At 40.7% G+C, this 26,356-nt stretch overlaps 1 protein-coding gene across 2 annotated transcripts in view; it reads left to right on the top strand.

Moving 5' to 3' along the window:
- The window catches only part of CALCR (calcitonin receptor), a 414,614-nt gene that overhangs the window by 187,005 nt on the left and 201,253 nt on the right, over nt 1-26,356 (top strand). For both annotated transcript variants that reach the window (XM_030200551.1, XM_030200543.1), the window contains exon 5: nt 16,210-16,322. In XM_030200551.1, the coding sequence (XP_030056411.1) occupies nt 16,210-16,322 (113 nt within the window). The remainder of the gene's footprint in view (nt 1-16,209; nt 16,323-26,356) is intronic.

The following is a 26,356-nucleotide window of genomic DNA, read 5'->3' as shown; positions in this document are numbered from 1 at the left end:
CTACCGTCGGGGCTCAATGAGACTTCCAGCCCTGTGTTCAAAACACTATCTCCATCTAGTGAATGGACAGGCGGGCTGCCCATCGACGGTGTTGCCATGCCTGCGGCCCTCTGCAAGAAAGGCTCTATCGAGCCTAGAGGGGGTAGATTCCTCGTCTGCTGGGAGGCAGTCGCCGCAGCCCTTCCCCTTCTCTTCGGCATTACAGAAATTTTCAGGTAAGAGAGAGACGAGAGAAAACGCGTCCGTCCTATTCGGCAGCCATCTTGGAATGTGAAGGGTTTTTATTGTAAGTCTTTTTGAACAAGTTTGTCTTCAGTAACTTCCGGAAGTTTGTCAAATCATGCGTTGTTTTTATGGTATTCGGTAATTCATTCCATATTTGCGTGCAGAGGTAGGAGAAGCTAGATGCATGTATCGATTTATATTTAAGTCCTCTACAATTGGGGTAGTGGAGGTTTAAGAAAGTACTTGATGAACCTTTTGTATTTCTTACTGGTAAGTCTATTAGGTCCAACATATATGATGGGGCCTCTCCATGAATGATCTTATGAACCAAGGTACAGACCTTGAATGCAATTCGTTCTTTTAATGGGAGCCAATGTAATTTTTCTCTAAGGGGTCCGGCACTTTCATATTTCGCCTTTCCGAATATAAGTCTGGCTGCGGTGTTTTGGGCAGTCTGAGGTTTCTTGATGGTTTGTGCTTTGCACCCTGCGTAGATGGAATTGCAATAGTCCAAATGGCTCAGCACTAATGATTGCACCAGTTTGCGGAATACCTCTCTTGGAAAGAAAGGTTTCACTCTTTTAAGCTTCCACATTACATGGAACATTTTCTTTACATTTTTTGCATGGCTGTCTAGGGTAAGATTTCGATCGATTGTAACACCCAGAAGTTTAAGGGTGTTCGCAACTGGAAGAGTGTGGTTTAGTGTGTTTATATTGGTATAGTTGATTTTATTATACTGCGATGAAAGGATAAGGCATTGTGTTTTATCTGCATTGAGTTTAAGATGGAATACATCCGCCCATGAGTTCATTATTTGGAAGCTTTGATTGATTTTATCTGATATATCATTTTTAAATGGAATATATATCGTAACATCATCAGCATAAATGTACAGGTTTAGACCTTGGTTGGATAATGATCTAGCCAGTGGTAACATCATTAAGTTAAAGAGAATCGGTGAAAGTGGTGATCCCTGAGGCACTCCACATACAGGTCTCCATGGTGATGATATGATCGATTTAAATATCACCTGATATGTTCTTACAGTTAGGAAACTATGGAACCAATTAGGGGTGAATTCTATAAATCACGCCAAAAAATAATTCTTAGGCACTATTCTGTAAGCCGTACCTAAATTTAGGTGCAGTTTATAGAATAGCGCTTAAGTTCCCAAGGATCATGCATAAATTTAGTTGCATCCATTTGCACCAACAAAAACGTGGTACAAATGTGCCCACCAAAATTTATGCACAGATCTCTCTTATTCTATAATTACACACACAACCCAAAACCACACCCATGATCCACCTCAAACCGCCCATGACCCTCCCATTTCCATGCCCTCTTTTTCAAGACACATGTAAAATTTAGGCATTGATCATGTGCTTAAATTTATGCACAAACATGTTAATTGATTGCAATTAGCACCAATTGTTGGCACTAATTGAGTCATTATTCAGTTAAATTGTTCATGCAGTTTGTGGTGACATATAAAATTAGGGAGACTAGGGGGCATGCGATGAAGCTACAAAGTAGTAAATTTAATACGAATTGGAGAAAATGTTTCTTCACTCAACGTGTAATTAAACTCTGGAATTTGTTGCCAGAGAATGTGGTAAAGGCGGTTAGCTAAGCGGGGTTTAAAAAGGGTCTGGACGGCTTCCTAAAGGAAAAGTCCATAGACCATTATTAAATGGACTTGGGGAAAATCCACTGCTTATTTCTGGGACAAGCAGCATAAAATGTACTGAGTTTTCTGGGATCTTGCCAGGTATTTGTGACCTGGATTGGCCACTGCTGGAAACAGGATGCTGGGCTTGATGGACCTTTGGTCTGTCCCAGTGTGGCAATACATATGTACTTATGGGGTTAGTGTACAGCGCTGTGAACATCTAGTAGCACTATAGAAATGATAAGTATTATTAGTAGTAGTAATATCCACCTTGACCACTGCAGCGATCTTTGGTTAATGCTGGGATGATCCAGAGGTGGAGTCGGGGCAAAGCCGGGGGTTATGCAGGCATTGGTGATAATTCAGTGCTGGTGTTCACAGAGCTAATTGGATATGTTGGCTCACATAAATAGCAGTCTTAACTTTGCCTGTTTAGCAGTGCGGGTATAGTATGCAATATCAGCCAAACCCAGATAGCTTCATGTTCTGCCAAGATCCAGATATTCAGTACCAGACATACTGACTATTCCCAGCTGAATATTCCCATAGGCTGGGATGCTTCAGCTAAATTCAAAATGATTTTTAGGATGAAACAGAAAATAGAAACAAATACCACTTTCAGCAATAAGATAAGAATGTTTAGATATTAAACACTCTGACAGACTCTTTTGGAAACTATGAGAGGCTTCCCCAGGTAATCTGTACATCATAGTAACATAGTAGATGATGGCAGACAAAGACCTGTGCAGTCCATCCAGTCTGCCCAACAATAAACTCATAGCATAAGGTATGTGATACTACATATGTCCTTGCCATTTTCAAGGTACAGACCATAGAAGTCTGCCCAGTACTGGCCTTGTTCTTGAAGTTGTCATTGAAGCCCCACTCCAGCCCATCCAAATTTGTCCAGCCACAATCAGGGCACAGACTGTAGAAGTCTGCCTGGCACTGGCTTTGCTTACCAATTACTAGTGTTGCTATCTAGCCACCATTAAGCTTGTTTGGTTTCATGCCTTCTAGTCAGGATTCCTTTGTGTTTATCCCACATATTTTTAGATTCCTTTACCATTTTCATCTCCATCACCTCCCACAGGAGGGCATTCCAGATATCTACCACCCTCTCCATGAAAAAGTACTTCTTGACATTATTCCTGAGTTGGCTCCCCTGCAATCTAAATTTATATCCTCTAGTTCTACCACCTTCCCACCTCTGGAAAAGGTTTGCTTGCAGAATAATACATTTCAAATATTTGAATGTCTGCATCATATCACCCCTGCAATTTAACATCAATGATACATCTGGTTTTAAATGACGGGAATAGACATCCAGTTATTTTATTCTCTTTCAAATTTCAAGCATCAAATCCCTTAAATATATCTTTTTTTGTTTTTATATTTTAATTGAACTTTAATTAATTAATTAAACCAAAATAGTTCAAGGTGGATTGCAAATTTAAATCAAGCATACAATAATCTTCATATAGTTCACATTATAAACATCCTATAATATCAGCTGCGACTTACACAAGTAAATAAAACACATAATACATTTACAGTGTATAAACAACAGGAGTAATCATTTTAAACATTTAGGAGGCCTTTTCCATAGCTGCAGTAAGCACTAACTTGTGCTTACTGCTGCAAACAAATGGCATAACACGGCATCCAGTGGTAATTTTGGGATATGTTCGTGCTACCCATGTGTTAAATAACAAATTTTATTTTTTTGTGGATGGAACGTGACAGGGGTTTGGAGAGTAGGTGTGATCTACACTAATCGATTAGCGCATCAACACCGCTGCACACTAAGGGCCCCTTTTACTAAGCCACGTAGGTGCCTATGCACGCCGAACTCGTGCCAAATTGGAGTTACTGCCTGGTTATCGTGTTGCCTTTGCGGTAATTTGAATTTTGGTGCACATCCGCTACGCGCGTCTGACGCACATAGGTCATTACCACCCAGATTCTTTACCGCTAGGTCTATGGCTGGCGGTAAGGTCTAAGACCCAAAATGGACGTGCGGCAATTTTGATTTTGCTGCACATCCATTTTCGGCAAAAAAAGAGGCATTTTTTGCAGGCACACTGAAAAATGGATCTGCACACACCCAAAACCCACGCCTACACTACCGCAAGCCATTTTTTCAGCGCACCTTTGTAAAAGGACCCCTAACTGATTAGGCGCAGTGGTTCCCAAACCTGATCCTGGAGGCACCCCACAGCCAGTCAGGTTTTCGGGATATCCACAATGAATATTCAAGAGAGAGATTTGCATGTAATGGAGGCAGTGCATGTAAATATCTCTCATGCAGTGACGATCCTAGGTCGGCTGCCACTCGGGGCGGATCGCTGATGCGCTCCCCCCCCCCCTCCCGGGTGCATTCTTAGCTGCTGGGAGCAGCCGCGTGGCTCTCGTCTCCGCTGGCTCCCTGCTCCCTCTGCCCCGGAACAGGAAGTAACCTGTTCCGGGGCAGAGGGAGCAGGAAACCAGTGGAGCTGAGAGGCGTGTGGCTGTCTGCACCCCTCCAGCAGCATGCACCCGGAGCGGACCGCCCCCACTGCCCCGCCCTTGGTACGCCGCTGCTCTCATGAGTATTCATTTTGGATATCCCAAAAACCTGACTGGCTGGGTTGCCTCCAGGGCTAGGTTTGGGAACTACTGGATTAGGGTCTGCTTAGCCTGTGAGCATTTACCACCTACAGAAGGGGTGGCAGTGAAACTGAAAGGGGATTCCAGGCTCTATGACAGCTTCAGGTATTATGAGCTTTCTTAGTAAAGCAGAAAACAGGTCTGAGGCGTAAGTGGTTAGTACAATGGACTTTACTCCAAGGGACTCAGGTTCAAATCCCACTTTAACTCTTTTCTTATTTTCTTGTGAGCCCTCCAGAAACAGAAAACAAATACCTACTGAATATGTAAACAACTGAAAGCCTGAAGGCTATTAAAGTCGTGTACATTCAGGTATAGTAAGTATTTTTCTGTTCCTGGAGGGCTCTCAATTACAAAATATAGGAGTTAAAGTGGGATTTGAACCTGGGTCCCATATTTGAAAGTCCACCACATTAACCACTGAGATGCCCCTCTGCTCTACAGGGATGCCTGTGCGTGACCATTCTTCTAAGAATGCTGCCAGACTGATGTCCTTGTCCCTGCTTTTGTGCCATTCATATGTTGGACATTCAAGTTTGTAAAATGACTGTTCATGCTGAGTGACCTCAGCACACGGACATCCATCACAGGTATTTTCGAACAGGAAATCCAGATGTATTTCCCATTGGAATATACATGTGGTGCGGATCTCTAGGCACACTACATAGAATCTAGACGTTAATTGCTGTCTTATGCTAGTATTCTATAACGGATTAGGTGCACAAATTTGCCTTTATAGAATACTAGCTTAGTACTTAGATTTTGGACATCTTACTTTTATCATCCTTTATAGGATCACCCTGATAATGCGTATGCTCAATCATTTTTCTTTGTAGCTGTTCGCTATTGGAATAATCTTCCATGTGAAATGTATTTAATGGGGAGCTATTTTATGTTTCGCAAAGCTTTGAAAATATATTTGTTCTCTAGGCCTGCAGGGTTTTAAATATTTTTATAAGATTGTAATGAATTATGGGGGGGGGGGGGTTGTAATTCCTGGTGTTTTGTTATCAGTCTCTTATTGATTGTAACTCGCCTTGAATCCATATGTAAAGAATTGGCGAGAGATAAATCTTTGATAACATAATACAACAAGGGGGTTGCACCGGAGATGGAGTATGGACTGAACATATAGAGGGCCCCCACTTGTGCATGTAATTTACAGAATACCATAAATTACGTTGTACCTGCCACATTTAGGTGCATGCACTAATGCCAGTTTTATGACTTGTGTAAGCATGGGCACCTACATGTTAGGTGTGATGATACCGGGTTACACTAGTATTCTATAACTGAATCAAGGTGCCCAGTTATAGAATTACACCCATTTATTTCATAATCCATGTCTAAGATTATGGCTGAGGAACTCATACTCTGTAGTGAAAGAAAGAAAATGAGTCACTGTAAACGCAACCACGACCCACAGCTGAATACAATTCTCAAACTGTCTATCATAATGAAATGCTGTGCATCTTTTAATTTCACATATTCTTCAAGAACTGTATAATCATGAATAGGGTTCATTCTCCTTCACATGTTTGTATTGCCAAGGACATTACTCTATGTAAATTCATTCTCAAGAATGTGTCTTCAACACTGGCTCAATTTGTTGAAAACAATAAGTGTAAATTACTGTATGTTAATTTGCTGCTGTGTACAAAAAATGTTTCCCTGTACTTAAGTGAAGGATACAGTGAACTGATTTTCTCCTTTCCAATCAATAACATGGGGAAGTGAAAGTTTTACATGTCATATGCATTTCTTTTCTTACTTGCTAAACACTCACTGGAACACCAGATGAAGCTCATTATTTACTTAATGGATTAAAACTGGATAAGGATGACCAAGATCCAAGATGGCTGCTGCTCGAGCAATGCCAGCTTGAGAATTCTAGTGGTCATTTATTTGTATTGCTTTTTCCTACTTGTTTTTTCCTACTTACACGGGGAAGTGCAAGGAATTGCTCCTGGCAGCACCTTCTCAGTCTTGGGAAGACATGCATTATTCCAAACTTCTCTCCTGGAGCTACTCATGGCTGCCTGCATTGCATCAGGTGTAGTCCTTGCTGAAGGTCAGGGAGTGGTGGTCTGGCTGCAAAGTGACACCTCATTGAGTCCTGTTGGCCCAGTTCCCCTGATACTTTCAGACTGTGCTTTTTCCTGAAAGTTTGCCTTTTATAGCTCTTGCTTCAAGGCTTTTTTGCTCTTATCAAGCTGCGTTAGTGCTTTAAATCACCGTAAGAAGCCCGTGCAGGTTTCAGCATGGCTGGATTAATAATACAGCTGGACAGGAGGTATGAGTTCAACCTAAAAAGGAGTTTATATACAAAACAAACAGTCTTGGTCCTGTTACTTCACAGGGCCAGATCATAGCAAGGATAATCCACTGCGTTTCAACAAGCAATTATTAATATTTATGTTCATGTACTCTCGGACTTTTTCTTCCCAGAGCCTGTGACACAAAGAGGGGCACCACCCCAGCAGTTCAACAAGTTGCCATGAGCCAGCCTTAGCGGCGGTTCAACCACAGTCTGTGGCTGCAAAGTTGCCACACCCAAACACAGTCTCTCTCTCTCTCTCTCACTTCTACTCTTTGGGTCAGATCTCACCCAAGCCCGGCCTCCAGCACAATTATACAGTTCAGTGTACGCAGTACCAAATGTTCCAGCACTCTTGCACAGTGTACTTATACAGTTCAGTTCTTTAACTCCCACACGTACACGGGCTTATCACAGCTGTACAGTGTTTGGACTCAGGGCTTATGGTAGTTCTCAACCGGTTCACCAACAACTCAATCACTCCAGTCCTCTCAATTCAGCCACTTCTTTCCCTCAGGTTCTCTCTCTGTATCTCCAAGGTCTCTGTATTGAGACCTTGCTCCTCCTGGGCTCTCCTCCCAGGGCCTCCCCCTTCTGCTCTGTCTTAGGGCTTTTGACTTCCTGTCTATTGGGAAACCACTCCCTCCTGGGCAGGCAGCCTCACTTCCCCATAATGCACTGGATCCTGCCATAGTACTTCTGCAGTTCAGTCAGGGACACAGCAAGTCCAGCAATAGGAGGTAGTGTCCTATTGTGGATTAAAAACTGGTTAAAAGAAAACAGAGAGTAGGGTTAAATGGTCAGTATTCTCAGTGGAGAAGGGGTTCCCCAGGGGTCTGTGCTGGGACCACTGCTTTTTAACATATTTATAAATGGCCTAGATATGGGAGTAACTAGTGAGGTAATTAAATTTGCAATTTTGATTTTATATCAAGACGAGGCTAATATAGGAGTTTTTCCCACATAGTGGGTGTCGGTTCGGACAGCCTTACCTGGCTCCAGAGATTTTTTTCTATCCCCTCCTCTGGAGACACCGGATAGACAGAAGTCCAATACTCTTTTATGACTGAATTTTGGCATTGGACAGGCACAATTCTCATAATATTCACAATTGAACTTTGACCCCTGAGGCAGGCGTTATTTAACGCCGAAACACGGCTCGTGTCGGGTCATTTACCAATAAAATACTCCTGTTGTCTCAGTCTTGAAGGCCCAGTAGAAACCCTATCATAGCTATGTAAAGCCCTAAGTCACACTATGGCCTATAAATTATGGTAAAATAACCCCAGCATTTAAATAGGGTTATTGTATCATCCATTAGCATCGAGCTGCAAAGCCTACCCCCACTCTTTCAATGGCTCTTGATCTCCCACCCTATAATACTTTACCCCCCCCCCCCAAAAAAAAAAAAAAAAAAAAAAGATTCCTTCCCCCATCAAAAGGGCCTACTATTTAGCTCATTGGTGGTCCAGGGGATCTTTGGGCAGTCATTCCTTCCCAGTCCGGCACCATCAACAATATTGTGCCCCTAATGGTAACCGCAAGAGACTACCAAATTCCCCATCTACCATATCTCCTTCTACTATTGTCATGAGGAACCTTTTCACTTGTCTAGGCCATAGATGGTCCAACAGGTCAAATCACCCTCTTAAGACACCAGCTCAGTTTACTCAGCTACTTGCCAACTATGACCCTTACAGCTGCAACAAGTCCCTCAATGTTAATGCAATATAAATTGTCACTAACTCCCCTAACAGAGGCATTTGTGTCCTCAGCTATAGGGTCTACCTTTCCATCTGCATACTCATGACTATGATGAATTAAATGATTTTTTTTTTTTTTTACATTAAGAAACTTGCTATGAAACCAGATTGTATCATGCTGGAAACTAATCAGAGGACTTCACTGGTCAACTATTTTTGTAATGGATTTATCATAATAATTTGTTGCATTTAGGAAAATATTGTAGTGATATAGGCATTTGATGCTAATCGGAACTCAGTTGACATTATACATAATCACTGTTCACTGCTTTGATATTTTCATATGCAAAGTTTACATTGATTTAATTATTATCTCAGCTTCTTAATCCTATTGACTGCAAGTGAATCCTTACTAAGATAAAGCAACAACTAATTAAAATAAGACTAAATTATGCATTTATTTCTGTATTTCTGCATGACATACCTCCAACATAATCATGGTAATTGATTTTCAAAAACTTCTAAAAGAAGAAGAAAGAGATTGGTACCATGTTACTTAGAAGCCCTTTTATGCTATGTTAGGCGCTAACACGTACCTGATGCAGCAACAATGACCTAACCCAGGATACGCAAAAACGCGTGGTATTTGTTTTTTTATGTTACTTTGTGAGAGGGCGGAAAATGGGCAGAGAGTGGGTGTGGAAGCAGTAACCAGTTAGTGCTTAGTGCCTACTAATTAGTTAATGCAGGGTTAACGCAGGAGCCCTTACCGCCTCCTAAATAGGCGGTGGTAGGGATCCTTTGTTAATTCTTTTTAAATGGTAACATTAGCATATGGCCATAAATGAAACAAATACAAAAAAATGCTTAAGCAAAAAAAAAAAAAAAAAAAACGACTCAGGTATTGTTTTACCAAGCTATGCTAAAAAGTGGCTGGTGCTGGTATCAGCGCATGAGTTTTCCATGTGTTGCAGCCACTGTTAGCATGGCGGTACAATAGCCACCTTGCCAACCATTTCTGTAATGGCCACGCGTTAATTTCCCTATTAATGTGTGGCCATTACCATGAGAGCCCATACCGCCACCTATTTAGGAGGTAGTAAGGGCTTCCACACTATTCCCACACTACCCAATTAGCATAGGTATGCCTACTCTCTAGCGTAGGCACGCCTACTCTCTGCCCATGGGCATGCCTCCTGCACTAGAAAATAAATAATATTTTACAATGTGGGATTAGCGTGCAGTCAGCGGAAAGCTACTGTGGGATGCCTCAGTGCAACCCATGGTTGTGCCCTTTTAGTGCACGGTAGGCCCATGTTAGGCCTACCGTGCCTTAGTAAATGGGCCCTTTAGTGCATGGGAAAGACCCATATAAGGGCGTACTAAGCCCATTTCTTACTACAGCTTAGTAAAAGAGACCCTTAATGCCTAAAGTTAATTGTTGATGCTGTGGATGTATAAAACACAATGCAAAATGTTGTTTGAGTATTAGTGAATCACTGAAGAACCAAATTACTTTGTACAAAACAAATGTACCAATGTTCAGCAGAATGGTGAGTGCTAAGTTATCTGATTAACATTAACTGGATTTTCAATGAAACTTATGGTTTGTGGAAGATGCTGTGGAATATAACTGCTTGAAGTTATCTGCATAACTTCAGCTCAGCTATTGTGGTCACCTGATTTCTCCAGGTCTGATTACCTGGATAGTGATGAAGTTGAGCACTGTCCAGCTAACCTGTAACTTCACCACCTGAACACCCCCAGCTTACATGGATAAATTTTGTCCAACTAGGTTGGCTGGTCAAAATATAACTGCCCAGTAGTGGGTAATTTAGAAAAGCAAATATTCCAAAATTATCCAGACAAAGTTTTGGAGTATTGACCTCTAGGCTATTACTGACTGGTCAGTGATTCTGTAAACCACTTCACAGAGGCATGTATAAGTAAATGCTGCAAATTCATATTATTAAAATATGTAACCAGACAACACCCAAAATTAAATTTTAATTTCATACTTTTATAATGTGATTTATTAAGGCAATCATATATGTTAGTATAAAGGGCTTATCTTCACAAACACTTCATGCCCCAGATAGTTCCTGCGTTATCTACTGGTTTTTACTATTTTGCTATTTTTTTTCTCAGTTTACACATGTTCAATTAACTTCATAACAGGACATCTAAATGAAATGTTTAAAAACTGTCTATTTTATCTTGCAATGCGCTTAACTTTACATGAGTATATCATTAGAAAATGTTGTAAGAGCCATTTTCCAATTGTAAAAATTATTCATACATTGAGAAAACTTTCTAAATTCCACTCCCCTCTCTCCCCCACACATAAATCCTTAGTATGCACTATCAAAACTTATGAAGGGGCCCTTTTACAAAGGCGAGATGAAAAATGGCTTGCGCAGATCCATTTTTTAGTATGCCTGTAAAAAAGGCCTTTTTAAAATTTTTGCCAAAAATGGACGTGCGGCAAAATGAAATTTGCTGTGCATCCATTTTGGGTCTAAGACCTTACCACCAGCCATTGACCTAATGGTAATGACTCATGTGGTAACCGGGCGGTAATGACCTTCCCACGCCAAATGCCACTTGGTGCATGTCCATTACACGCGCCCGAAAATAAAAAATATTTTTCAAACGAGCATATCATAAGTGCGCCAAAAATGAAATTACCACAAGAGCCACGCAATAGTCGGGCGGTAACTGCATTTTGGCATGCGTTGGGCGTGCGTAGGTGCTTACAAGGCTTATTGAGTGAGCCAATCTTTGCAAGAAGATTAGATAAACAATTTTGAAAACAATATTGATTTTACAAACTATACCAATAAATTATACATAGCCTGCAACAGGCATATAACTAACATTCAATTAAAACCAAATAAAGGGGCCCTTTTTATTAAGCCCTAATGCAGGCACGGAGGGGCATTTCAAAAGGACGCCCAAATCAGAATAGAGACATCCAGCTCATAACATCCAAAACAAACGCCCATCTCACATGTATTTTCCAACAGGAAATACATGACATGGATGTCCATGTGCTGAGGACGTCCTGTATGAACAGCCATTTTACAAACAGGAACATCCAACATAGCAGCAGCAAAAAAGCAGTAACAAAGATGCCTGTCTGGAAGTATTCTTAGAAGAATGACCACACCAATGCCACAGCTGAGCAGAGGAGTAGCCTAGTGGTTAATGGGGTGGACTTTAAACCATGGGGCCCAGATTCAAATCCCACTTTAACTCTTTTATTTTGTAATTGTCAGCCTTCCAGGAACAGAAAAATACCTATTGTACCTGAATGTACACCACTTCAATAGACTTCAGGTTTGCAGGTGGCTTATATTTTTAGGTGTTTCTGGACGACTCACAATAAAAAAAAAAAGAGCTAAAGTAGGATCCGAACATGGGTCCCTTAGTTTGCAGTCTACTGTACCTACCATTAGGCTACTCCTCAGACATGTTTTCTGCTTTGCAAAGATGCCCATAATACCTGAAGTTGTCATAGAGTTCAGTATCCCCTTTCAGTTTCATTTTCAGGGAGCAACCACTGAGGGATTAAGAAGGTGTCATGCTTTAATCCTTCTAGTGGATCAGAGCACCTTCTTGTACTCTGGATGTGACTGAAACAGGTCTAATTTAGGATGCCCTTCTTTTTAGGTTTGGATGTTTCTTCCTGTTTGGTTATTGATTTTGGACATCCTGATTTTGGGCCCTCCCTAGTCCTATCCAAAACACGCCCACAACACCCCCCCCCCCCCTTTGCTATTTGAATGTATTACAGTGTTGGACATCCCTTTTATGCCTTTTTCAAAATTGGAATTTGGACATTTCAAGCACATAGACGTCCATTTGGGCATTTTGAGACACCCATATGCTTTGAAAATAAGCTCCTTAGCGCACCTAAAAGTGCTTACTGCAGCTATTTGTGTGCAGTAATCATGCAGTAAAAATATTTTAAAATTTATTTCTAGGAATGGGCGTGGCATGGTTGGGAAATGGGCAGAAAGTGGGCATGGAAGCGTTAACCAATTAGTGCACTCATTGTACCTCATGCTAATTGGTTAGTTTTTGAAGGCAGCTTGCAAAGCTAAAATTAGCGCAGGTCAGAAATGCAACAAATGGAAAAAAATCCTTTATATGATGGTCATGCTAGAAATGGGCTTAACACACAGGAAAGTTCCAGTTTAGGATGATCTAAGCCCATGTACTAGCACAGCTTAGTAAAAGGGCCCCAAAATGTACAGTCTATGTATGTGTTCACTAGCTGTGGTCATATCTATAATGGAGAACAAAATCAAGATAAAAACAAAGAAACACATTGAAAATCCATCAGAAAATGAATAGAGAGCAAAAGCACAGTTGCTATACAACAAAATGATTTGGGTTAATCAGAACTATGGGGTGACTTCTATAAATTGTGCCTAAAAAATCTGTGCTGAAAAAACCCACTTAAGCACTTTTCATAAACTGCACTAAAGGGCCCCTTATACCAAGCTGCGGCAAAAGGGGGCCTGCGCTGGAATCGGTGTGTGTTTTCCATACGCGCCAATGCCCCCTTTTACCATGGCGAGTAAAAGAGAAGTCTTTCTTTCCTGCAGGAAATGGCTGTGCGGCAAATAAAGCACTTGCTGCATGGCCATTTCAGGGGGAGCCCTTACCGCCACCCATTGAGGTACTGCCCGATTACCGCCAGGTACAGTCTGATGCTACAAAAATAAATATATTTATGTAGCGCCGGATATTACGGTATGCTAGGAGTGAAATGTACTGCCAGGCGGTACTTCCTGTTTAGCGAGCAGAAATCCTTCATTGGGCTTACTGCCGCTTAATAAAAGGGGCCCAAAGTTAGGTGCGGTTTATAGAATAGCATTTAATTCCTGGGGTTTGCGTGTAAATTTAGGCGCATCCATTTGCACCAATGAAAATGTGGTGCAAATATCCCTGCCTAAATTTACCAACTGCAAGCACAGAAGAACTTGCCTCCATGGATACAGCACAGCAAGCACACAACAGTGGAGAGACCAAAAACTCCGCACAACAATGGAGTCCAGAAAAGTGCGTTAGTTAATCTTCACCAAGACCCTGCCTAAATTTATGCATGGAATGCCCTTATTCTATAATTAGATACATAACCCAAAATCACACCCATGATCCATCCTGTACTGTCCATGACCCTCCCGTTTCCAAGCCCCCATTTTTGGGATGCACTTAAAATTTAGGCACATAGTAGATGACGGCAGAAAAAGACCTGCATGGTCCATCTAGTCTGCCCAACAAGATAAACTCATATGTGCTACTTCTTGTGTATACCTTACCTTGATTTGTATCTGCCATTTTCAGGACACAGACCGTAGAAATCTTGCCCAGAACTAGCCCTATTTTCAGGACACAGACTGTAGAAGTCTTGCCCAGAACTAGCCCCATTTTCAGGTCACAGACTGTAGATGTCTTGCCCAGAACTAGCCCCGCCACCCAAACACCAGCCTCGCCTCCCAATCTCGGCTAAGCTTCTGAGGATCCATTCCTTCTGCACAGGATTCCTTTATGTTTATCCCACGCATGCTTGAATTCCGCTACCGTTTTCATCTCCACCACCTCCCGCGGGAGGGCATTCCAAGTATCTACCACTCTCTCCGTGAAAAAATACTTCCTGACATTTTTCTTGAATCTGCCCCCCTTCACTCTCATATCATGTCCTCTCGTTCTACCGCCCTCCCATCTCCGGAAAAGGTTCATTTGTGGATTAATACCTTTCAAATATTTGAACGTCTGTATCATATCACCCGTTTCTACTTTCCTCCAGGGTATACATGTTCAGGTCCGCAAGTCTCTCCTCATACGTCTTGTAATGCAAATCCTATACCATTCTCGTAGCTTTTCTTTGCACCGCTTCCATTTTTTTACATCCTTAGCAAGGTACGGCCTCCAGAACTGAACACAATACTCCAGGTGGGGCCTCACCAACGACTTATAAAGGGGCATCAACACCTCTTTTCTTCTGCTGGTCACACCTCTCTCTATACAGCCTAGCAACTTTCTGGCTACGGCCACCGCCTTGTCACACTGTTTCGTCGCCTTCAGATCCTCAGATACTATCACCCCAAGATCCCTCTCCCCATCCGTAACTATCAGACTTTCCCCGCCTAACACATTCTTCTCCTGTGGATTTCTACTCCCTAAGTGCATCACTTTGCATTTCTTCGCATTGAATTTTAATTGCCAAACCTTAGACCATTCTTCTAGTTTCCGCAGATCCTTTTTCATGTTTTCTACTCCCTCCCCGTTGTCCACTCTGTTACAAATCTTAGTAACTCCAAACAATATTACTAGAACTATTCTGACAAGGGCATTTCCCCAGTTCTCTAGGTGAGATTATTTTGACACCTATATTGAAGGATTCTACCTATCAAACTACAGAAAATAGCTGGTATTCCATTGTTTACAAAAATTGCGGAAAGCACTTTGGCATTCCAACTGACCCCTTAACTATAAGACCATAATATTCTTTTTCCTTCTCAATCTGCTTTCCATAAAGACTTCAGTACTGAGACCCTACAGGGGACTTTGCATTCAGAAATATATATGCAGATAGCTCATGATCATCAAATGCTTTTACAATTCTATCCATCTGCAGCCTTCGATCTGATAGACTATTATTTAATGATATTTACTAGATTCCAATGGTGTATCAGAAAGAGTGCAAGTGTCTAAATTTATATGTGTACATCTTAATTGATTTCAAGTAGTGCCAATAATAGCTTGTTGAAAAGCCAACTATCGGCAGTAACTGGCTCATTATTCAATTAAATTACATGCACAAATTGGGCACACACCCCAATTTGCATGCACAATGTTTGATGTCTTTTATAGAATTAGGGGCTATATGGAAAAACACAAGTGCTGCTGCTGCAAAAGGGGAATAGGATGGGGGTAGGTTGGTGGCATCAGAAAGATCAGGGAGGAGTCTTTGTGGAAACAATTTAAGTGGCAGGAACAGACCTTGGAAGGAGAAGGGACAGATATTTTTTCTTTCACTTTTCAAGTTCCTTGTTTAAAAGGTTTTGTTGGTTTTGAAACAAACGAAAAATGTCAGTGCACATGCCTACAAGTCATGGGATAATGTTCAGAGGGGAAGTATTCATTATATTTTCCTGTAGGAAAATGATGTACCCTAACAGTACACCTACCACACAAGTTAGGACTTCCCTATGTGCAAGGCTAAGAAAACTATCAAAATGGATAATGATGATGCAGGATGTGTCTGGGATGCAGGATTGAAAATGAAGTGTATTGTAAACAGCACACACCTTTCTATATGATTATCCCCAAAGTTTACTTTATAAACCTGAAGCTAATATTTCATCATTAAGGAAAATTCACAACTACTTACCCAATGAAATGTTTTTCTCCTGCTGCGCATGCAGCCACTTGGGTTGTTTTATGTTTCTATGTTTTTTTATTGAATTATATATTGATCTTCTGTAAGCTGCTTCCTTGTAAGCAGGGTAAAAGCTTTTTATATAAATAAGTAAATAAATTATATAGGCAACATTCAGATTTTTGTTCCTCTCATAATATCCTTTGTTTTGCTTCCTAATGCTGAATCTATTACGTATTATTGACAGAAAAAGCATTGAAGTACTGTGATGAAACAGGAAACTGGTTCCGACATCCAGAGAGTAATCGGACCTGGTCTAATTACACAATGTGCATCTCTTTTACTTCTGAGAAACTGAAGGTAGGTATTCATTTCTGTTCTACACATAATATCCCACCTAGAAAATGCTAGATTTTTAAGGCCATATTTGTAGCGTCACACAAATTCCTTTCCTAGCAATTTCAGCTGTTTATAGATCTGCTTGTTTGCCTGAAAAGGTCCTCACATTTTGCAGAGATTTCGAATTCATGAACATTCACTTTCACTGGAATCCAAAGAGCAATCATTAACACATTTTTAAAGGCATGTCCTCAAAACTATTGCAGACATGAATATATTGTGTGTATCCATTCTTAAATGGATACATATTCAATCTAACTGTTCGAAATGCCTGTGAACCCCAGCAAAGAGCTTGTTGAAAAATCCATATAATTCTAAATGCTGCACTTCACCATAAGGTTGTGCACAGTTCTTTTTGCCTCCATCGCTTATCACTGCATTGCACAAAGTCCATTTCTGGCCACTCCTCCTCGGTACCAGAAATTTCAAACAGGAATCCAATCAATCCTTTTGAGTCCTTCACTCCTGTGCCAACTCCTCTTCTAGTCATGCGATGTACCCCAGACTCTTCCTGTCATACAATGGGTTTTTTCTCATTTGAAGGGAAGAAATGCTATGATCTATCAGTGAAATTAAAGAATATATTGGAATTGAAAAAAATAACAGATCAAGAAATTAGAATACAATAAATGATAAAATAATAGATTCATTTATAGCTGTACTCACAACTGCAGATGATATTACTCCACTTTAAATTCATAAATATGTTTACCTTGTAGAAGTTAAAGAGGTATAAAATTGTATATGGGAGTAATTCTTTATGAGCAAGTCAAATTATCTATTTTTCAAAATGCCATGTGTGATCATCCCCATATATGCAGCCAATTACATGTCTCTTGACATTTTGCTGACTTGAAGCCTGAATGAGTTGATGCAAACTCCTAATGGGAGAGAATATGATTAATTATTATAATGAGCTTTAGTGAGAATGGACACTCTAGTAATTTGCTTTCAGAAAGATTTATAAGAGTAGCAAACCAGGTTATTAGCTAATCCTTGATGTCTCCTAAATTAAAAATAAACCACGTCAATTCCTATAGCTTTTCATTAACCTCAAAGAAACCTCATCTCCATGTTTATTTATTATGTAAATAGAAGTCTCTATAGGACAACAAATGGACTGAAGTCACACACTGAGTATGGATGGAACAAATAATCTTTTTTTTAAGGGCCTAGATTGATATCATGTTTTTAGTACTAATATTTGTAAAACGTGAACAAATTTAACCACTGATAACTATTCTAGATGTACAGGTTGGGAAAAAAATAACCTCTTTGTGCTGTTTTCCTTGTTGCCTTCACTCGAATGAAAGTTGTAATTAAGGGGGGGAAGTTATCCGCATGGGCTACTGTTAAGTTGGATTCTTTTACCTCAAATCAGGGGGCCCTTAATTGCGTAAGCATCTACGTGAGCCCAACATGTGCCAAAATGGAGTTACCGCCCGGTTACCACGTGGCTCTTGCGGTAATTTCATTTTTGGCATGTGGATGACAAATAAATTTTATTTTCAGATGCACGAAAGTGGCATTTGATGCGCATAGGTCATTACTGCCCGGTTACCACGTGAAACTTTACCACTAGGTCAATGGCTGGCGGTAAGGTTGCAGACCCAAAATGGACACGTGGCAATTTTGATTTTGCCGCATGTCCATTTTCGGCAAAAATGTTTAAAAGGCCTTTTTTACAGGCACACTGAAAAATGAATCGACACTCACCCAAAACCCGCACCTACACTAACAAAAGTCATTTTTCAGCACACCTTAGTAAATGGATCCCTGGGTTATTTAGGTTATTTAACTTATGGTTAAATAACCTAACTTAACAGTAACCCACGTTGATAGCTTCTCTTCTAAGCATGATATAACCAGGCATCCTAGATGAGTTAATAGGCAGAGGGATTTTAAAACACTCTGCCAAACCTGTGAAGCAGCAATGCACACATATGAACAAGTAGATTCACTTGTAAAATTACTCATCAGAAAGTTCCCTGAGATATTTACATTGGCTCTAAGGCATGCACATATGTCTTGTCTTATTTGGCATGTTTATGCATATATTTAATAAAATACATGTGTAATTTCATACCCTGCCCAAACTAGAAGTTAGATCAGAGATTTTCAACCTTTTTCATCTCACAACACACTTACACAGTGCTAAAATTGTCAAAGCACACCCTTACACATGGTCCAGCATTATACCTTCTACCCCACCCCACACACACAAGCCTTCACCACCACCACCACCACACATGGTCCAGCATTTTACTTTCTTCCCACCCACCCCACCCGCACCCCCACACATGGTCCAGCATTTTTACCTTCTCCCCCTCTCCCACAAATAGTTCAGTATTTATCTTCTCTTCCCCACCCCCACCCTCACAAATAGTCCAGCATCTCTCCCTCCTGTCCCCTCTCCAGTCAGCAACCAGGCATCTTCCTTTGTCGCTCGTGACATCCCCCATATACCTTTTAAAAGTTTTCTTGTCTCTAGCAGTTGGTAGTCCCGGAGCCTTTTCTCTGATGCTTCCCGCCTATGTGGAAACAGGAAATTACATCAGAGAGAAGGCTTCGGAGGTTGGTGCGAGCAAGCTGTAGCAGCCTGGGAGGAAGTCTGTGTCTGGGTGCCTGTGCCCTTACCCCTGCCCAGGTAGGGGCAGCAGGGAATTCATTCTGTTTTGCCACAGGTGAGGGGGGAAGGGAGGGGAGTGAGCAAGAAGCATGGCAGGGAAGCTCGCCTCCAGGCAGCTGTAGACTCAAGAGGTTTTAATTAGTCATCAGGAGGAGGTGGTGTGGAAAGAGTGAGGGAGAGAGATGGGACAATGGTGGGGTGAGGGGAAAGAGAGATGGGACTATGCTGTATAATGGGGGAAGGCAATAATAGACAATAGTATTGGGGAGAGACAGGCCACGCTAAATGAGGGGAGGGAAGGGAGAGACAGGGTAATGTTTGGTGCTGGGGAATGATAGAAGGGTAATGGTGGGGGGGGGGGGGGGGCAAGAGGAACAGAGGGATGATGTTGAATGGTGGTGGCATAAGGGGGAGAGATGCCCAGGACAAGGGAAAGTCTGGATGGAATGGGTGAGGAAGGGATGGAAGGGGGGAAGGAGAGACACTGAAATGGAAGAAGAGAAAGGGGGGGGGGACAGTGGATGAAAAAGGGAGACAATGAAAGGAGAGATGCAGGATGGAAGAGGGAAGGGGAAAAGGAGAGGCATTGCATGGAAGTGGATAGAGGGGAGACAATGGAAGTAGGAAAGAGAGGGGGAGATCAGATGTGGGATGGAAAGGGGAGGTGAGAGACAGGATGGAAGAGGAAAGAAGAAAGAGCAGAGATGCTGGATGGAATAGGGTAAGGAAGGGGAAATGGGATGGAATAGGAAGAATGAGGATGGTTGGAGTTAGTGAACGTCTGGGAAATATGAGGAAGGGGAATGGGAGAGCCATGTTGAGGGAAAGAGATGAAAACCTGTAGGTAGATGCAGTAAAAAGAGGGACATTGAAGACTGGCTAGTTATAGTGAAGCCTGGACAGAGAGGCAGAAAAATAAATGGAAGAAACTGAAAGGAAAAAAAATCAATGAAAAAGACAGGAGGACAGAGGAAATTGACAAATGGAAAAGGAAACCCTGGCAAGAGAGTTAAGAGAAGAGAGAGGAAAGCAGAAACCAGAGACTGAAATCAACACAATTAGAAAAATTAAATGACCAGACCACACAGGTAGAAACAAAGAATTTTAATTTTTAATTTAGGATAAAGTAGTGTCATAGCCGTGTATCCTACTCTAAAGGTTAATATATAAAAATAAAACAAATATGTAGACAAAAATTAAACGGAACCCTTAAGCTCAGCACACAATGCAACACCACAGAAACAGTGTTGTCTGTCCCTCTGTACTGTGGAAAATATCAAAACAGGTGTAAATTTTAAAAACTGGCATATTACAAACTAAATATAAATTTTAAAAAATGGAAAATAAGATGATAGCTTTTTATTGGACAAAGTCAATTCATTTTTCAATTAGCTTTCAGAGGTCTAAACCACCTTCTGGTTAGGACAGTGTACCATATTTAGGGGTCCTTTTACTAAGGTGTGCTAATGATTAGCATGCATAAATGCTAAGAAGTCCATAGGTATAAAATGGGCTTCTTAGCTTGTACCATACATTAATCGTTAGCGTGCAAAATCCATTATTTATTTGTTGCATTTGTATCCCACATTTTCCCACCTCTTTGCAGGCATAAAGTGGCTTACAATACATCATGAATACTGGAGATAGGACAGTTTAGACATTTGGCATTACAGAAGGATTTTGGGTTACATGATAATGATAAAGCATAGTAGCGATAGAACAAGATAAACATTATAGGACAATTCTAGGTGCATGTAGGGAATTTCACATGTCTTGATCTTTGTTATATGTTTTGTTGAAGAGATGGGTCTTCAATAGTTTTACCACAATAGACATTACCACACCTTAGTAATTTCTAACATAATAATTGAAATACATCAGGTTTTGAAATTTACACTTGCTATCTTTATACTTTGTACAGTATAAGGGGACACTGCTGTTTGTCTGGTGTTGTGTGCAAAGTCTGGCTTTTTGGGAGTTCAGTTTAATTTTTGTCTACATATATCTATTTTTATTTTGTAGTTACTTATTCCATATTTTGTGAGGATCTATTTGCATTCTATGTATGTGTGAACGAGACCAGATGTTCTGTTTGTATTGAGTGTCTGTGCAGGATCATTCTGTACTAATCTGGCTTGTTTAGTTTTCCAATAGGTGTATTTATGTTCTAGTGCCCACCACAATGTTTACAGTGCAGCTTTTCCTTAAGTAGGCCCTTCTTGTGTGACTCTTGGAAATTAGTGCTATTATGGTATGGTAGATTGCTCTATAGTTCCTGAGTGACAATTGTAGGGTTTTGTATTACTTTAAAATATGCCTGATACTGGATTTTGGATTTGAATTTAGGATTATGCTGTTCTCAGTAGTAGCTCAAGGCAAGTTACATTCAGGTACAGTAGATATCAGACGTGACAATATTCCCTTTTCCTGGAGGGCTTGAAGTCTAAGTGTGTACCTGAGGCAATGGAGTGTTGAGTGACTTGTCCAAGAAATCAAGGAGCCGCAGTTGGATTTGAACCCTGGTTTCACTGGTTGGCAGCCTACTGCTCCAACCATTAGGTATAGCTGATACAGATAATAAAGTAAAAAATGTAGACACTTTTGGTTGCCAAACTCTTACACCAGTGTTAAAAGTGTCTACATTTTTGACTGTAATAAAATTCAGAGCCATTCAAAGAATGAGTATACTGCAGAATGTCTTAGTTGTCATACATATGTCCCCTGATGAAGCCATAAAGCAAAACGGCATAGTCACTGTAGGATTGCACATTAAACATGAATTAGATTGGAACCTGGGACCATTTAATTTTTTTTCCTGGAGTAATGCATTGCCCCACCCCCCCCCCACCCCCCAGGCTCTCTCCCCGGCTATAGCCAGCTCTGCAATCTAGGGGGGGAGCGCAGAGGGGGGACAGGGGCGCAGAGGGGGACCGGGGAGAGAGCCTGTTGTTAAACATTTACCAGCACACCACTGAGTGTCTGTTACCTGTAGAATTGGATGACTGTTGGAACTGGCATAGGGAGAAAACCTGTCCCCTTTAGGACTGGATGGCTATGAAGCTCCCTTGTACAAGGAGGGCAGGGCTGGGCTACAGTCAGTTTGTGTGGTGCCATCATTAAGGCATCAAGGTAAAAGGTATGAGAGCTGGAACCAAAGTGGTCTTGTACTCTTGTTGATTTGCGAATGGAACCTGATAATGTTGCCTAACTGCTCATTTCCGTTGTCATAGGCCTTTCCCTTCATTCCTCCCTGGACCCTCTCTATACTGTTTCACAATTTTAAAGACTATTGGGCTATTCCTTCACTTCATAAAAACGGAAACCACCAATAAAATGAATCTTAATGCTTTTTTGCTATTTATTGGTGGTTTCTTTTTTTATGGAGTGAAGGAATAGCCCAATAGTTAAGAGGATTAAGAGAAGTCCAGGCTCTGGATTCTTTTTGAATGCTGTTATTTTGTTCAAAATAGAAAAAGAGCGGCTGAATCTTTTCAATCATTATTTTTTTTTCTTTGTTCAATATTTCTCATTTGTTATATTTATATGATTCCCTAATAGGTGATTTATAGATTCCCTAATAGGTGATCTATAGAAATGATCAGATTTCTCTTGGGTCCAATATTCTGTGATTCACCTCACACCTTGGTAGATAAACATCCTATATAATAAAACTCACCCTCAACGTTCTGAGGACACTGACGTCACTGTCAAATTCTCCCTAGCAAACCTGTCTATGGGACACTAAAAAGCTCCTTCATGAACTCTTCTCTTGGGCTCATTTCTTTATAGAACTCCTATCATACACTAACCTTGTTGAGACTTCTTTGCTCAGTGCTCAGGAGATTCGGAGGTCTTCATGCCAGTTTTAGTGCTACTGTGTTTATCTCTCAAGTGTCCAGGATCTTCCTTCCAGTGGATAGTCTTCTCACATTGAGTAATCAAGTAGACAAGATTATTAAGAATTCATTTATACTATAGAAAAAAAATTGAGAGCAGTTAGAAAGGATTTTGAACTACAAGTATTTAGACTTCTTGTTCAATCTTTAGTCCTTTACAGTTGGGCTATTGCAGTGCTATTTTCTTAGGTTGTACCAAGTTCCAGAAATCTCGACTTCAACAGGTTCAAAATTCAGCAGCCAGATTGATTTGTTCTGCATCTAAATATGATTCTATGACTCCCTTATTGATGACATTACCTTGGGTCCCTGTCAAAGCCAGGTTACATTTTCAAGTTTTTGTTTTTGTTTTTGTCTATAAGCTTCTATATGGAGAACCACTTACTGTACATGTATGGCAGATACTTTTCAACTGCTGTCAGGATTATATTTAAGGAATATGAGAGACGAACTGTAGGGATATATTAGATATATTAGAAGGATAAACTCCTAATATATATATATATATATATATATATATATATATATATATATATATATATATATATATATATATGTGTGTGTGTGTGTGTGTGTGTGTGTGTGTGTGTGTGTGTGTGTACTTTTATATCAGATAATCACACAGAAAAGCAATCATTCCGGACTCGTTTTCTCAGGGTTATGACAGTACCTAATTGACCGTTCGGCTAGCTAGCTGTACCAATGAAAGGAACAATGCCACAGATGGAATATATTATTATTTATTATGAACAGAAAAATAATAGTTATCTATGGCAAAATGCAAAGCAATATTACAAATATAGCTTGTACCAAAAATAGATTATCACCAAAATATAAAAAATATATAAGATTATCCAAAAGAACTATCTAAATGAGTGATCACACACTAATCACAAAACTGATATCTTGCTGATTATGAAAATATACACCACTAACCTGACTTGTGCAAAACACTTAGCAGCTAATGATTCACTGACCACTAATCCTGACAACCAATCTATCACAGATAAACCGTGGACTAACTAAACCCTGACTATAGGTAGTATATCCAGTAATCTCACCTTGCCGTCTGGCAGACTTCCAATAGTAAAGAAACAGATTCCTCCCCTGAGACTCAAGCTGAAGCCCCCAGCGAGTTTCTCAGTCCAGGAATAAAGTCCAAGGTCTGTATTCTGGATACAGATGGCACCGTCTTTCAGTGAGGCCATGTATTGTAGCTGATTTAATCTTGTCAGTTTGTTACAAGGTACACCGTTCACTGGTGTAGGAAATCAGTCTCTTGCTCTCTTTCTCAGAGCCTTCTATCCTCCAGCAAGTCTTCTGGTTTTCTCCTTCTCTTCAGTCCAACGTTGGCATCCATCTGGGTCAGATGATACCTATGGACCAATCACAACTGGCGTAACAATGTCCAGCCAAATTCATGGTCATGAAGAGAGGCTTTGTAATTAGCAAAGAAACTGTTATCAGACGGCAAGCAAACCTTCCTGATGGATCCCATACTCCTGGAGCCATCTGTGTCTCCCTCCTCCATTCTTTCCAGGAGATAACTGGGGCTAGTTTGCAGTAAACAATATTGTATCCTTGGATGAAGTCATCTTGGTATGCCCAGCAGTAATTTTCTTTTTGTAGAAAAGCTGGTTTCTGATGGTTACAGATGTATTCAGGCCACAGGCTGTAGATTCCATATTGTTATAAAAGAATGGTTCAGGCTTGTATAGGCCCCAGACCAGCAAAGGTGAGATCACTAGTAAATACTCCTACAGAACTGTAAAAGCTCATAAGTTGTTAGGCAGTTTATTACTTTATCTGGCAGCACTAATTTGGAACGCTTTTCCTTTACCTATTAGGGGAATTACAGATTATCTTTGTTTTAGGAAATCACTGAAAATTGTTTTGTTTAGAAAATATTTGTTAGGTTTGCAATGACGTTATAGCATTTGATATTGTCCTATTGTCCTAGCCGGTGTTTTTTTAACTGTCATTGCATTGATTTTATATTATTTTATTTTTAGGTAATTCCTAGTTACTGTCTAGCTGTTTTAAACCTGAATGGTAACTGTGAGCTATAAAATCTTTTTAATGTAGTGTAATATGTTGGTGTTACTTTACCCCTCTCATTGTGATTTAAGTCTTCAAGCTACTGTTAGTGCCTTTTGCTCCTCTTTTCATGCCATTGCATCTTCAAGATATTTTTGATGTTTTACAGTGCTGTTGCCTCTGTGGCAGATACCTTATATCAAGTTTTAAGAAAGTTTGATTTAAAATGAATGGAAACCTTACTGTTACAGTATAAAATGGCTCGCTCAATTCACTTGAATGGAAATGAATGAAACGAATGATCCAAATAATTTGGAATCTGAAACAGGTGGTTGATCAAAAAATGAACCAAATAAAACATTTTTTTCTTGTGAACACCCCTATCATTCGTTTCTCTTCATTTTCAGCATCATTATAATCTATGGAGCCAGGCAAGGTGGAGCTGCTTTGGAGAGGGAGAACAAAGAAGCAGGACTCACTAAGTAATATTGAAACCTATTGATAAGTGGCCAAACAAGCCTATCTAAGCCTCACTTTTTCCAAATCCCATGGCTGATGATGTCATCAGAAAACTAAAAGCAGGTAGCAGCATCATTTTGTGTTCATTTCTGGGGTTGAGAGGCAGAGAGTGAACTGTTAGAAGACAAATACACAAAAGGATCAGAAACAGGTAGCAAAGGGATGGATTGAATGAGTTTCTATTTTGAAGTTTAGTTTAGTTTATTGAGACTTGAAATGCCACCCTTTAACGAGATAATCTGAGTGGTATATAATAATAATAATACATTTAAAAAATACTGGAAACGAACTACATCATATAGAAAAAAAGGGATAGTACAGTGGGAAATATCCAACGAGGGGGCTAGGCAATCTTCTAGGCAAGTCTAATAGCTGGGTTCCTCCATTTAGAAGCCCAGAGGATGTGCGATAGGAGCCTAGGTGACTAGCCAGCTTATTTTCGAAGGAGAAGGGCGCCCATCTTCCGACACAAATTGGGAGATGAGCGCCCTTCTCCTAAGGGCGCCCAAATCGGTATAATCGAAAGCTGATTTTGGCAATCCTCAACTGCTTTCCATCGCAGGGACAACCAAAGTTCAAGGGGGCGTGTCGGCAGTGCACCGAAGGCGGGACAGGGATGTGGGTAAGAGATGGCCGTCCTTGGCCGATAATGGAAAAAAAGAAGGGTGGCCCTGACGAGCATTTGGCCGACTTGGTCCCTTTTTGTTCACGACCAAGCCTTGAAAAGATGCCCGAACTGACCAGATGACCACCGTAGGGAATCGGGGATCACCTCCCCTTACTCCCCCAGTGGTCACCAACCCCCTCCCACACAAAAAATAAAATTTAAAAACATTTTTTGCCAGCCTCTATGCCAGCCTCAAATGTCATACCCAGCTGATCTGGTCAATGGATACTCAGTTCTACATCGATGT

This window comes from Microcaecilia unicolor, chromosome 1, assembly GCF_901765095.1.
Source record: "Microcaecilia unicolor chromosome 1, aMicUni1.1, whole genome shotgun sequence".
Taxonomy (NCBI): Eukaryota; Metazoa; Chordata; class Amphibia; order Gymnophiona; family Siphonopidae; genus Microcaecilia; species Microcaecilia unicolor.
This window is presented reverse-complemented; position numbering and strand designations above follow the sequence as displayed.